The following is a 15207-nucleotide window of genomic DNA, read 5'->3' on the forward strand; positions in this document are numbered from 1 at the left end:
AATGTCCAGTTTTAGGGTTTTACACAGAATTAAACCAAACAACATGAATCAAACATGCACTTTATTTATTTCCACTAAATAACAAAAGTACATCAAAATGATTGAAGCTAAGGGCATACAAAACTGTCTAACAATCCCTTCCTTGATCTCCTCTCACATGTCACGATTCTTCATTGGTCTAGTGTTGTTGTGGGGCACGACAGGGACTCGTTGGGCTTGACAACCGCTAGTGTCAACGAGGCTCTGATACCAACTGTCACAGGGCTAATCGACGGGGTCCCGTGCGGCGCTCGATGGGGTCGAGAAAGCCTACAAATGCAAGCAACAACACACAAAAGGAAATAAGAATGCACACAAATTAGACAAAAGGCAACTTGTATTGTATTAATCAGTGGTAAGCACAAGCACATAGTACAGTGTCGAGGGGATCTCGTGCTTAACCTTTACACGCTTATGAGCTCACTCGATTACCTACCTCCCCTCAAAGAGTACGTTAAGCTTTTGGGAGAGTGACAGAATGATATATCAAAATACTGAACACTCATACTACTATTTACATAATTTACATTGTCATACCCCCCTTTACAAAAAGAGTACAAGGACCCAGCCCAAGACACTTAGATGGCGTGCTGATGGCATGCTGATGGCGCTGATGGTGGCTGAACCGTCACACCTGTTTGCAAGATAGTTGGCATTGTTTCTAAATCAAAATTTGCAGCATGAATTTGGTAATATGCCGATATAGAACAAATCGATGTTTCTATTCTGGGATCTTTGTGCATAGAACCTCTTGATGGTATCCCCAAATATGAGCGCCATTAATGCTTTTACATGGGCATGGATCCATTCCATTCCAGGGAATCCTCGTGCTTCAGTAATCAGGTCCGACCGTCCAAGCCAATGTGCACGGGCTGTCTTATCTGATGACTCTATTTAGTTTCAAGTATCTCGGATATATTCTGAATTAAATCAATTCTTTATGCATCATGTTTAGCTTAGTGTTTCTTCTAGTCTGGTCATGTCAAAGGCCGCTGTCCGCATTTGTGTGCAGATAACTACCATTCATTTTTTTAAGGATGTGGGTACGCAACTCTATAGTGTATTGGTGATGCAAGGGTTTGAAGTTTGATCCTCTCTCCATTATATTATTATTACCCACAACCACAATGAAAACTGAAAATGTAATCTCATACCACATAATGCACCATCGTTGTTCTTGTCTGTTGGAAAGAAGAGAAAATTAGATACGGAGCAACAGGATTATGTTTTGACGAGGTTAATATTTGATTATACAAGAGAATGTATGCATATGAGAAGGCAACAGTGAGTTGAAACAACAGTCTCAGATTGTTATGTTAGGAAGAACAAAAGATCAATTATCCGAATTAACACTTTTGATGAAGTGTTAGTATTAAACTAAAATTTAAATTCAAATTTGAATTTTTAAAATTTAAAAAATGCAAGCAACTCAACCACACGACCTAGGGGCTGACCTAGGATTTCCTAAACAAGTGGTTCAACTAATGTGAATCCTTTTAGGTTCACTTGGAATTACACCACTTCCTTTGGTTAGCTAGGTAAGAGGTGGGGATGTGGGAAACTCCCCTTGATCTCGCAAGGACCTAATTAAGTAACCACAAAACCTGCTTAGGCATAGCCGTTTAACATCTTTCCTTAGACACCAACCGCCGGTTATGAGAAGTAATCACAAGTTTCCCTAAAATTCAACACACCTTTGAACCAAATGTGAGGCTCCCTAAAGGATCTTGCTATCCAAATTTTAAATTAGGGTTAGGGTGAACCGCACGTGAAGGGTGGTGATTTTTTGGCCAAGGGTGATGAAACCCCCACCTTATCTTATTTAAGTTGGATGCCCTTAAATGGATTAACGAAACAAAAACAATCAAACAAAATCAATGCAACTAATTACAATGCATGAACAATTATTTCTAAAATGCAATTCAGCAATATAACTTAAAATATTAAAGCAAACTAATTAAGCAAAAGGAACAATTAAAATAATAAAAAGAAAACCTAACACATTCACAACTAGCAAGGATAATTTAGCAATTAAATGAACTTATATGATGCATGCTCTAGAATATGAAACCCTAAATGTTGGGACGCAAGTGCAAAACTTTTAAAATATTAATTAATTTGTTTCTGATATTTTATTTATTTTTTTAATTTTATTTTAATTCAAAATTTTAAATTTAAATTTTGAAATTTGAAATTCAAATTCAAATTCAAATTCAGATTTGAATTAAAATTTAAATTTAAATTCAAATTCGAAATTTAAACTCAAATTCGAAAATTTAAACAATTTCCTATTTAACGATTAACTATTTAATTAAATAACTAAAAAAAGAATTAAATAAAACAACAAATAATGAAAACAAATAGAAAAGAAAAGAATTAATTTTGCTAAAAAGATTAACAACTACCAAAATAAATTCTAACAAGAAAATTGCTATTCTAAAAATTAAACTGAAAATAAAATAAACGAGAGAAAATTATGCGGCAATAAATAAAATAAAATAACATAAACAAAAAAAAATTCTGTTTTTTTAAATAAAAGAAAAAAAACAAACCTAATAAGACAAAGATTCGAATAAGAAATTAAAATAAAGAAAGAAAAATAGATTTAGAAACAAAATGGAAGAGAAATAATACTATAAATAAATAAATAAATCGGATCTAAAAAAATTAATCAAAAATTCGAAAATCACTATTCAACCAAAAAAAGAGTTCAAAAAAAATAAAAAACTAAAAAAATTAAAAGTAAAATGGGACGACTACACCTGAAACGCAATCCAATTTCTCTTCTCTTATCTTCTCTCCCGCACTCCCGCAACGCTCCAGTACCACACCTTTTGCAATTCCGTCCAGCAAAATCAAAGAGAAATAAGAATTAAACTGAGATAATTGATCAAGTAATAAAACAAAAATAAAAAATAATGAAACAGATCTGGATAAAATAAATATTTTTTTTTCTCCGTTGCTTCCCCGGCAGCAGCACCAAAAACTTGGTGTCGCCGGAAGCGCGTCGTTAAACACCCCGGAACACCAGTTTAAACATTTATAATTTTTACCGTTTCTCAAACAACTACTAATGTAGTAAATGGGTGAGAACGGGTCATATCCACAGGGAAGCAAGCGAAAAATTAATATATACTTAGATCCGGACAAGAGAACACAATCGGAAATGGCAGAAACTACGAAAATAAAATCTTTTATTGCTGAAATTAAATGTTTCGAATTTAAATAAAACAATAAATAAAAATCAGAATTTAATAAAGTATGGGAATCAACAAAGGAAATAAAAGAAATAAATAAATAAATGATGCAGAATCCGGATCTGGTGGCGGTAGTTGCAGATTGGCCAGATAGCTTGCAGAAACCCCTCCTGACAATAATCGTGTGTCCGTCCTTTCTACAACCCTCAAACCCCTTGAGACACCTTAGCCTTGAACCGAACGAATTCAGATCTGCAAAACAGAGAAACGAACAAGAATTAAATCTAATAGAATGCATAAATAAAAATAAAATACAAGAAAATGAAAAAAATAAAAGACTGGTTGATCAGATCCAGTAGCGGTAGTTGCAGATTGGTTGGATAGCTTGCAGAAACCCTCCTGACAAGAACTGGGCATCCTCCCCTTCTACAACCCGTGAACTCCTCAAGAAACCTTAGCATTGTAACTGGGTGAATTGACCGACCCCTTCTCCAGGGCCTCTGGGGTCTTTTTTATAAAGAATGGTGGATATAACTGGAATTAGAGAAAGATGAGGGTGGCAGCTGGGTTTTAGCAAAAATATGGGTGCCTTAGGGTTTAGAATGAAGGGTCAGGATGGTTCTATGATGATCCTAAGGCTAGGAAGAAATGGAGAGGGCACCCAATATTATATAAGGCTGAAATTTAATGGCTAAATGTTGAATGGTGAAGATTAGATGTTAGGTGGCTCCTAGGGTTAGAATGCTAAAAACACCCCCTCTCACAACTAGACTTCACACTAGCTTCCCAAAATCTGCATTTCAGCCCTGAAAAGTTCCCAGTTTTCCCTAGAATTTGTACAGAGACTCTTAGCAACATTGCATTTAACTAGGAAAATGACACATCTTGACTATTCTAAGGCCAAAAATACGCTTGAATTGATGCCCTTAAGGCATCAAAATGCAGAGTTATCACTTACCGGTCCATTGCTCATACGAAATCTTAGGAACGGATTTGGTTGGAACCCGGTTCAGACATATATCGCAGCCTCTTGTGTGTACCCCCAAAAGGATGCAGGCAGTTCCGAGTGTACAATAAGTGATTGGACCATATCCAATAAAGTCCGGTTCCTCCTCTCTAACACACCATTTAATTGTGGTGTAGCAGGAGGAGCTAACTGTGAAATAATCCCATTGTTCCTTAGGTAGTCTATGAATTCATCGGAGAGATATTAACCTCCTCGATCTGATCAAAGTTTTTGATCTACCTCCCCAACTGTTTCTCGACCTCTTGCCAGAACTCTTTGAACATTTCAAAGAATTCAAACTTATGCCTCATTAGGTACACGTAACCATACCGTGAATAATCATCGGTAAATGTTAAGAAATAAACGTATTGGTTACGTGTCCTAACATTCAGGGGACCACATACATCAGCATGTATTAGGTTAAGCGTGTCTGTAGATCTTTCAGGCTTACCTATAAATGGTCGTTTTGTCATCTTACCCTATAGGCAAGGTTCACAGGTTGGAAGATCTTCTATACTTAGAAAATCTAAAGGACCATCCTTTACCAACCTTGTGACACGATCTATGTTAATGTGGCCAAGCCGGTAATGCCACAGGCACATGGGATTAACTATTTCACATGTTTTCTTGGGGATTATTTCCAACGTAGCTTCGGTTAAGTTTGTTTCCAGAGAAGGATGAAGAACATAGAGACCATTCTCAAGTTCTCCATATGCGAGGAATTTGTTATTCCGTTTAATAGTAATCACATTATTGAACAAAATAAAATAACGATCCATGCACAATTTTGGAACTAAAATCAAATTTCTTCAAAGTTTAGGGACATAAAGACAATCTCTAAGTACAATGATTCATTCTCTGAAAACTAATTCTATAGTTCCTATGGTTGTAGCTGCAAGTGTTGCAGAAGTCTACAAGTAAAGAGTCACTTCCCCATCACTCAGCCTTATGCTTGTCTTGAACCCCTACACTATGTTACATGCATGAGTAGAAGCCCTGGAGTCAATACACCAGGAAACAGAAGTGACCAACAAATTGGTCTCTGATGGGATGAGATATCAATCATATGGACACCCGAATCTTGTAGAATAAATGGGCAAATTTCAAAAATTTCTCTCCATCCTATGGGAATCGTATTCCCTATTTTAGAAAAATCATATTTTTCAATGATCAATCTTGAACCAAGAACCGGACCAGATCTGAACAAAAGCAGTAGGAGAGGGATATACCTGATACAGAGAAATAGTATCTCCCAATGGAGTGTTCACGCCCAAGGAAGGAACCAAAAACTGCACCCACTGAACATGGCGCGGTGCAGGATGGAGCAGAATCAGCAGCGTTCTTCAAAAGAACAAGATCCTTCGCAAGTATCAGCTGGATGGCACGTGAGCACTTCTTCTAATCAGCCCTTTCACAAAGGACTGATATCAAGATCCAATCTTGATCACTCCCACTGAGAATAGGAGATCGAACTGGAAGATATGGTGGCGGCAGGAAGGAGGCGGCAAGAAAGAATTTTCGCAGAGGTGTTGAATTCTTTCTTTTGTGATTTCAGCTCTGAAGAGGATGTGAATGTGAATTATATTCTAAAGGTTGCCGCCCCCTTCTCCTTTTATAAGCTTAAAGGGATAAACTCCTAATCCCATTAGGAGTTGCTCATCCAAATCGTATTTGGATCAAAATTCCCTTTAAGTGATAAGGGTAAACCCTTATCTTATCTATAGATTAGATCAGCCCCCTCCTAATCCTATTAGGAGTTTTCCAAATCTGAATCACATTCAGATCTGGACTCTCTGAGTAGATAGGGTTAAGACCCAATCCTATCTGCTAATCCAATCTCAGATTTCACCCCACATTTAACTGATCAAATCAGCCCAAGTTGAAATGGGCTTTAGGCCCAATAAGATTAAGTGCTCACTTTCCAAACTGCTGCCCAGTTGAGCTTCCTTGTATGGCGTGGGACCCAAACATTGATCTACACATCAGCCACATGGGTTCAGCCCAACCTTTGTCACAAGTCCTGGCCGAATACACTGTTATGGACAGTGCACCCCCTGAAACCCATCACATGAGCTCTATGGGCCCAACACTTACCCTAAATGGTCCATGGGCCAAGCAACCTTGTAACACCCAGGGACTGGGGGCAGATGCAAGATTAGCCCATCAGGTATTACCCTCAATGGTCTTACACTTAACCTCTCAGCCCATAATGATCAAACACTGCCCGATAAGAGGGGACCTCTCCCTCGGCTGCAAGGAACAGTACTGCACTCTCTACTCACATGGATCCCGGGAATTAAAACCTTTTTGCAAACTTTTAGAAACCGTAATATATATACTTTTATATCTCATATAAAATATATTTTGCAAAACAAATTTCAACGATTGAAATCGGTTGCCAGCAGTCTCGGTTTCCATCAGAGAGAGTGCATCCCCGATCATTACCTTTGTTCGACAAAGGGGCTGATCCTGTCACTATGATCACCCACTCAGATGATTTCTCAGACTGTCCCAACATACCCAGGTTTTGAGCCCCGCTAAGGATCTCACTGATTGGCATTTCAAAAACAGCTCAATCCAACACCTAGTGTAGTATCATAATCGAGTCTAGGGGTCAGGTGTAACTTTCTAGTTTTGCCCATCAATCTCCAAGGTCCAAGGCAATACTGGAAATCTGGTCCGGTTCAAAGATTCAATTAATCCTACACTGCATGTGCCTTGGGTCTCACCCTAGTGGCTGAGACAAGCCACCCCAACATTTGGTAGCATACCAGTGTCAGCCTTGGCAGGATAAATCTCCCCAGACTTATCCAACGGCTATGAACATTCTAAACTAACACGAGTCTCATAAGTGTCCAGTTTAAGGGTATTACACAGAAACACACCACAGGAACATGAATCAAATAAGTACTTTATTCATTTATAATAAATTCATAATGTACATCATTCTGATTGGAGCTAAGGGCATACAACTGTCTAACAGTCTCTATGACAAAAGGTTCAAAATTACCTTATTTCTTGGTCTCCAAGTATTAAGTACAATTCCTCTTACAGTGGCAGGTAAATTTGCAAAAGTGACAGGCATCCGCATGGCTATCGGCTTATCCTTCTTTATCTGTTTTTCAGCCCTCCGCAACATATTGTTATGTTCCTGAAGGCTAACATTTATCTTGTTCATGCTGTAGTTCATGATGAATTGATTGAAGGAGGGAGGCAAGGAATTTAGGATGACACCAATTTTAGTGTCATGATCAAGCCTTAATCCTAGAACCTCCAGTTCATTGATATAACCCATCATCTTTAGACGATGGTCATGAACCTATTGGCTCTCAATCATTTTTGCAATCATAAACAACTTTAAGACCTTCTGTTGACTAAAACGATTCTGCTCTTCATACACGGTCCTCAAACTATCCAAGATATCCTTGGACACTTCGATCTGATCGAATTGTCTCTGTATCGAATTGTCTAAGGAGGCAATGATATAACACTGGGCAAGATAATTTTTCTCTTCCCATTCTTGATACTCTCTCCTACGAGCCTCAGAAGCCCTATCACCCGAATGATCCGGAGCAGGGTTTTTAGCAACCTTGTCCAATAAAGTTACGGAACCAGTTAGCATAGTTTGGGCCCTTAAGCTTGTTGTCGTCCAACAATTTGACGAACTGTACGTTTGCCATTTCTGATAAAGGCAAAGCAAATTATTAGTCCACAACCTAAATTAATTCATGTTAATCACATAGAAATGACTTTTAATCTATGTTCCATTTTCATTTGTTCATCTCTGAGATTTCCCTCCTATCTCAGTGACAGAGACACGATTATGTCGCTGGAAATGTGGGAAATCACATACAGTGCATGGAGCCAACTGTTTCAGTTGCATAACCCCACCACCTTCTATGAAGAATCATATCCACTCATTTTATGAGCTTTCCCTTTGACCTCAGCCAGACAAAGTTCATTACCATTTTAGGTTAAACTTTTCTGTCCAATAAGTGCTTACCCATCATATTCGTGAACGCCAAACTACCATGAGAGACTCTTCCATTTTAGGATAGGCCCCTCCCACATCGGTCTATGACGCACCTATCATCTTATGAAACAATTCAACAGACTCACCAGCAAATGGATAACCCAATTTTATGGTGCATCTCCTCGTTACTGATAAACCCATTTTCATGCTAATGATGGAAGGCCTTTAGAGAGTTCATCATATGAATCTCCTTATCACATGCACTTGTATTTTGCTAGGGGGAACAAGTAATTACGCCCTAGTTCTTTTTTAGGTCAAACCAAAGTGGCTCCCATTGGCTTTCTCAAAGTCAGATTTAGATGGGCCCTAAATGGGCTAGGGTTCCGCACGGTTCTTCTTGGGGAGGAAGCTGATGTAAGACCCATGGGAGATCATCCAATGATCTTAAGGGCATCATGGCAATGATGTGCATTCAACCATGGTGTGCGAAAGAGCCACTATCGAATTAACATGGGCCAAGTGCTTATGGCCCATGTACGTAGCACATCACACATCACATACACACATGCATGACAATTGATCCAATCAATCACATACATTGTAAAACACTAATTAATTAAAATTAAAACATTATCTAGCCATTAAAGCCCATAATATTATCAAATAACACTATCTAGGTATATGGACGGAACTACAAAAAGCAGTTCGGCCCATGTAGCAATTACGCTGAAAATGGGCTAAAGCAGTTTTAATTCACCAAAACTAGGTTTTACAATGGTGGGCCGAATTGCATCTTGTGATGGGCCATCAAACCCCTGATCCATAACCTAATTTAGGTCAGAAAACTAATCCCATCGAACCATGGGTTCGGCCCAATCAGATTGGACCAAACCTAGGTCAAATTCGGCCTAGGGTTTGGTGTCCAAAACAATATGCAATTTCAAGAACATGATCTGAAAACTAATTACAGCTGAAAAAGACAATCAAGATCAGCAAGAAAATAAATCAGAGGGTTGTAGTGTAATGTTCTTGGACAATCTTCAAACCTGTAAAACAAAGGTTAATCGCAGGTAGCAAATTCAGTATTTGGAAACCGGCAAAATGTCTTCTTCTCCTCCATGCGAAACAACACTTCTTCCAATGTAAAAAAATAGAAAACCCAAATTTTCTATTAATTACATCAAATCAAATCCTATACATTTTGTCTAAAAATAAAAAAAAAAAAAATTATTTATAGACCAAAATAATAGAATAGGAAAAAAGCAAGGTGCACAAATCTTGGCACCACTAAAGATTTCGATCTCCATCACACATACAACCCACAAATCCACGAAATAATCATAGAACCATTCCATGATTAAATCAAAATAATAAAAAATTAATTTTCAGGTCATACGCCCCATTACTAAGAACCGAATTCTCAAAAAAAACATCAATCTACACAAATCAAGTAGAACCGATTCTGCCCATTTGCACAGGTTCAAATCAGGTCTTATTTGGTTCATGAATTAAACCATGGCTCTGATACCACTGAAGGAATGGGAGATCCATCAAAAAAATTTCTTTCTCCCATCCGGGAATCGTATTCCCTAATTTAGAAAAACTGCATTTTTCAATGTTCATTCTTAAAACAAACCTGTCCAGATCCAAAATCAAAAGGAAGCAAGTAGGGAAATACTTGGTATGGAATAACAGTAACTCCCAACGTAGGTGTTCACACCCAAAGAGGTGACCAAAACCTGCCTCCACTGAAGATGACACAGCTTATGGTGAGGCAGGATTAGCAAAGTAGTTCTTCAGCAAGAACCCCTAATTCTTCAACAAGAATCATGCAAGGGGCTGGTTAGAATGACTTTAGATTGTTTCTTCTAGCAAGAAACAATATCAAGAACTATTCTTGATCACATCCAAAAGTGGAAATCAAATTGGGTATGGGCGGCAATAACTAGAGGAGAATTCTGCTGCTTGTTGAGTATATGAAACCGGTGAACTCGCCCCCTATTTATAGACTTCTTTGGATCTGAATCTGATATTTGGATCTGGACTCTTAAATGGATAAGACATATCTTATCCTTTAGCTAATCCTGATCAGGTTATAATCAAATATTGCCCCCTTTTAATTAACTGACTTAAGCCCAGTTCGAAATGGGCTTTAGGACCATTTAGTCACATAGCTCACTTTCCCTTTAAATGCTGGCTAACTTGGCTCTCTTTATATGGTGTGGGACCCTAGCATTGATCTATACATCAGCCACATGGGTTCAGCCTAACCTCTATTACAAGGCTTGGCCGAATTCACTATTGAACACAGTGAACCCCTGAGTCCATCAGTATGGGCACTTAATGGGCCCAACACTTAAGCTAAATGGACCATGAGTCCATCCACCTTATGAGGGCCCAAGGACTGTAGGCAGATGCAAGATTAGCCCATCGGGTATTACCCTCAATGGTCTTACACTTAACCTCTCAGCCACTTTATGAAGGCCCAAGAAATACCGGCAGTTTAGGTTTCCATCAGAGAGAGTGCATTCCCTGATCATTCACCTTGTCGACAAAGGGGCTGATCTTGTCACTATGAACACCGACTCAGGTGAATTCTCGGACAGCCCCAACATACCCAAGTTTTGACCCCCGCTAAGGATCTCACAGATTGACATATCAAAGGCAACCCAATCCGACACCTATTGCAGTACCATAATCGAGTCCAGGGGTATGGTGTAACATTCTAGTTTTGCCCTTCTGTCTCCAATGTCTAGGGAAATACTGGAATTTGGTCCGGTTCAGGGTTTCAAAAAAAACCACACTACATGTACCTCAGGTCTCACCCTAGCAGCTGAGACAAGCCACCCCAACCCACTTGGCGGCACATCAATGTCAACCTTGGCAAGATAAATCTCCCCAGATCTATCCAACGACTATGAAGATTCTAAACTAACATGAGTCTCATAAGTGTCCAGTTTAAGGGTATTACACAGAAACACACTAAAATAACATGAATCACTTATGCACTTTATTCATTTACAATAAATGTCAATAAGTACATCAATCTGATTGGATCTAAGGGCATAATTGTCTAACAAATCTCACATAAGTCTATAGTCTTTGGGCCTTCATAAGGTGGTTAGACCCAGGGACCATTTAGTGTAAATGTTGGGCCTACTAAGAGCCCGTACTAATGGGCTCAGGGGTTCACTGTCTTCAGCAGTGAATTCAGCCAAGCCTTGTTATAGAGCCCATACTTAATGGGCCTAAAGCCCATTTTCAATTGGGCTTAAGTGATTTAATTAAATGGGGCGAATTAGGTTTATAATCTGATTAGGATCAGCAAGAGGATAAGATTTGTCTTATCCACTTAAGAGTCTAGATTCAAATATCATATTTGGATCAAGAAATTCTTTCCTAATTGGATTAGGAAGCCTATCCAAAGAAGGTTATAAATAAGAGGGTCAATTCCTCAGTTAACACAATTCTTCTTCTGTAGTTTTCTCCCTCAGATCTTGCAGCCCCTACCCAGTTCGATTACCATTTTGGAATTATTCAAGATTCAATCTTGATATTGTTTTTTGCTAGAAGAAACAATCTAAACTGGTTCTCACAACCCCTTGCGTGATTCTTGCTGAAGAATTAGGGTTCTTGCTGAAAAACCTCCTTGTTGATCCTGCCTCACATAAGCTGTGTCATCTTCAATGGAGGTGGGTTTTTGTGACCTCTTTGGGCCTGAACACTTACGTTGGGAGTTACTTATATTTTGTATCAGGTATATCCCTCTCCCTCTTTTGGTTTTAGATCTGGTCCGGTTTGTTTGAAGAATGAACCTTGAAAAATGCAGTTTTTCTAAATTAGGGAATACGGTTCCCGAATGGGAGAAAGATTTTTTGAAATTTTGCCCAGCCACCCTGCATGGTTCGGCCATCCATTTGATAGATCTCCCATCCCTTCACAGATAACACTGCTCTCAGCTCTCTCTCTCCTTCTACTCTTGCTGCCATACAAACCTAGTTCGTTCTCTAGTTCTTGGACTGATAGAGATCAGTTCTCACTTCTGATTTTGCAGGAAAAATCAGAATAATTTTGTGCTCACCTCCCTTGCTCAATCTAAGTTGTTGGATTACAGTTCTTGTTGAAGGACTGTGTTGCTGAACCAGCTTCAACCTAAGCTATGCCATCTTCAGTGCAAGCTGGTTTTAGTACCCTCTTTGGGCGTGAACACCCACTTTGGGAACTACACGTGTGGAATCCGTATCAGGTATTCTTCTTCCTTTCTTTTGGTTTCAGATCTGGTCCTGTTTTAGTGCAAGAATGATCCTTGAAAAATATGATTTTTCTAAAATAGGGAATACGATTCTTTGAAGGGTAAAATAATTTTTTGAAATTTCACCCTACCATCCAGCATGATTCGGTCATCCATATGATGGATTTCCCCTTCCTTCAATAGACACCTAGGGTTGCTAGGGACTTATGAAAGTAGTGACTGGGGTTTCCAGGGCTTTATAGTAACACCTCGGGTTGCCAGGGTCTTGTAAAATTACCACCTGGGGTTACCAAGGCTATTTGAGATGATCACCTAGGATTGCTAGGGTCCTTTGAGACTAGCACCTGGGATTTTCTAGGTCGTTTAAGATGATCGCATGAGGTTTCTAGGGTCATGTCAGACTAGCACCTGGGGTTGCAAGGGTTGTTTGAAGTGATCACCTTGGGTTGTTAGGGTCTTATGAGATTAGTGTCTAGGGCTGCCAGGATTTTGTGCGGTAAACACAATATTTGTAAATAGTATGTAAGCGAAAACAGATTTATACAAGCAGCAAATAACAATGTAATATGCAAAGAAAATTATCATTTTATTGAATAGTGTGTTCATGCAAAGAACATGTAACCAACAAGAGATTTTCTTAGTCATAAACAATAGACAATAGTGTGTATATGCAAAGGAAAGAAATTTTTGTTGAATTTTTGTAACAAATGACAATGCATGTAAAGGTTTTTGCCAATCACTAATTACTACACGATCATTCATTGTACAACTTTAACTAGTGCCTATTCATCGTTTCATCTCTTTCATTCGTCTAGGGGTCCCATAACACATATATCCCATGGGTTGGTCTTCTTTCACGATGTAGGGTCCAACCAAATTGGGTGCAAACTTCTTGGCAGATTTCCCCTGTCTGACGTACATAGCTGTCATGAGTACTTTGTCACCCTCTTTGAATCTCCTTGGCTTTACCATTTTGTTGAAGTTGGAGACCATGAGCTGTTTATATTTGATTTGTTTTGGCAAACACCTTTCTCATACTTCGTCCATTACCTCCAACCTATCGCGAATCATTTGATCCATCTCATCCATCTTGAACCATTTGCCCATTACATAGGCCACCCTATCAGACACTATTTGTATTTCTACAGGCAAAACTACTTTTTGTCCATATACTAATGAGTAAGGGATTGCTTGAGTTTATGATCAACGTATGGTATGCCCAAAGCATACTAGAGAGTTTATTGGCCCAATCTTTTTGGTTCTCGGCCACTGATGCTGCACAATCTGGGCACTCCTAACTGGCTGTGACTTGGCTTCTGACTGGAACGGACGGCACCTGAGAGGAAGGAGAAGGTGAAGGGTTCCCAGGGGGTTTCCTGGTGGGAACGTTCTGATGGCTAAGTTAGAACTGGAGAAATCTCAAGGAAAGAACCGAGAGTAAGAGTGTTGAAAGTGTTTAAGCTTCAATACCTTTGCTTCATGAGAGTTGGAGTTCTTTTATGTCAAAGCTCGGTCATACCTGGCATAACCGCCACTGCCTTAGTCGTTACTGCTAGGGCAGGTGTGGCAGGCGCAGGTTGCTGCTATAGAGTACTATTGCCAGGTATGGACTTGACTGACGTGCCATGCTTTTCAGAGATGACAAACAGAACGCCGCCTGGCAAGGGATCAGAGCCCTGCCACTGGGTCCAACAGATACGGATGTCAGGTAGGCCTCCCCATAGCCTACCGAGCTACTGTGCACCAAACTACCTGGGGCAGGTTTGTCTTGTCACCGAGGTGCCTACGTTGGAGGCGGTGCTGTACCGAGGTGCTTCTCCCTCGGGATACTTAGCCAAAAACCGGGGTGCTCCCTTCTTAGGGAGGGAGAGCTCAGAGCCCCTTAGGAAGAGCTCGGGCCTCAAGGGGAGCTCGGGACCTCCCACACTTGGTGAAAGTCAAGGTTAGCCAGGTGTTAGTCCTCAGTGAGTCACTTAACTCGCCGAGTGGATAGCGTTGGACTTGGCGCGTCTCTCCCGTCGAGTCATGGTTGTGCTGTCAGGCAGAGCTATTCATTGAGCCAGGTCACGCACACATGTCCCCGTGCTACGAGGTTGGGCCAAATCACCCTCCATAAATTGCCCCCCACTCCCCGTGCTGGGGATGGTGACTTAGCGCGGGGAGTTCACGGTGCGTCGGGTGGATTTGGCTCGGTACTCATGCCACCCTATCGGGCAACTCGTTTGGCTAGACCGGTCTGGTGCCTGGTTCATTCGGAAGGAAAAACCTGGGTTGCGTACAACATACACACGGAAGTGACACGATCTGGACTTCGCGGACGCCAAAAAACGCGCTAAACTGATTTCGCATTGAGAATCTCGCAGTCGGTTTTCTTGAGGACCATTAGATCGCTTCGATCGTGGCCGTTGGTGCCTGGGCCCAGCAGCTATAAATAGCGGGGGACCCTGGTCATTTTCTTTCACCATTAAGTATCTTTCGTCTACCTTGAGCTCGCGTCTGGAGTCGTCAGCTCGGGTCTTCTAGTTCGGTTGCATTTTTTCCCGGTGAGTCCCCGAGCTTCCCTTTCTCCTTTTTTCAGTTCATTCTATTCCATGTCTAGCGGGGATAGTCTCTTAGACGAACCCGAGGTGGGTACCTCGGGTCAGGGTGACCCTGTCGTCGCCCGGCCTTCCCACGGGGCACGGGTAACCTTGGGTAAACTAGTGTCTACCTCTCGTCGAGGTCGGGTGCCGGATCAGTT

General features: G+C 40.3%; 1 protein-coding gene across 1 annotated transcript in view; it reads right to left on the bottom strand.

The window, feature by feature from the left end:
* Positions 1 to 3422: 3422 nt before the first annotated feature.
* Positions 3423 to 15207, bottom strand: part of LOC104587870 (GTP-binding protein-like protein) — an 83149-nt gene continuing 71364 nt past the window's right edge. The window contains exon 11 of the mRNA XM_088891366.1: positions 3423 to 3488. Within this exon, the coding sequence (XP_088747492.1) occupies positions 3483 to 3488 (6 nt within the window). The 3' untranslated portion in view covers positions 3423 to 3482. The remainder of the gene's footprint in view (positions 3489 to 15207) is intronic.

Source organism: Nelumbo nucifera, chromosome 7 (assembly GCF_055504915.1).
Source record: "Nelumbo nucifera cultivar China Antique chromosome 7, China Antique-T2T, whole genome shotgun sequence".
Classification (NCBI taxonomy): domain Eukaryota; kingdom Viridiplantae; phylum Streptophyta; class Magnoliopsida; order Proteales; family Nelumbonaceae; genus Nelumbo; species Nelumbo nucifera.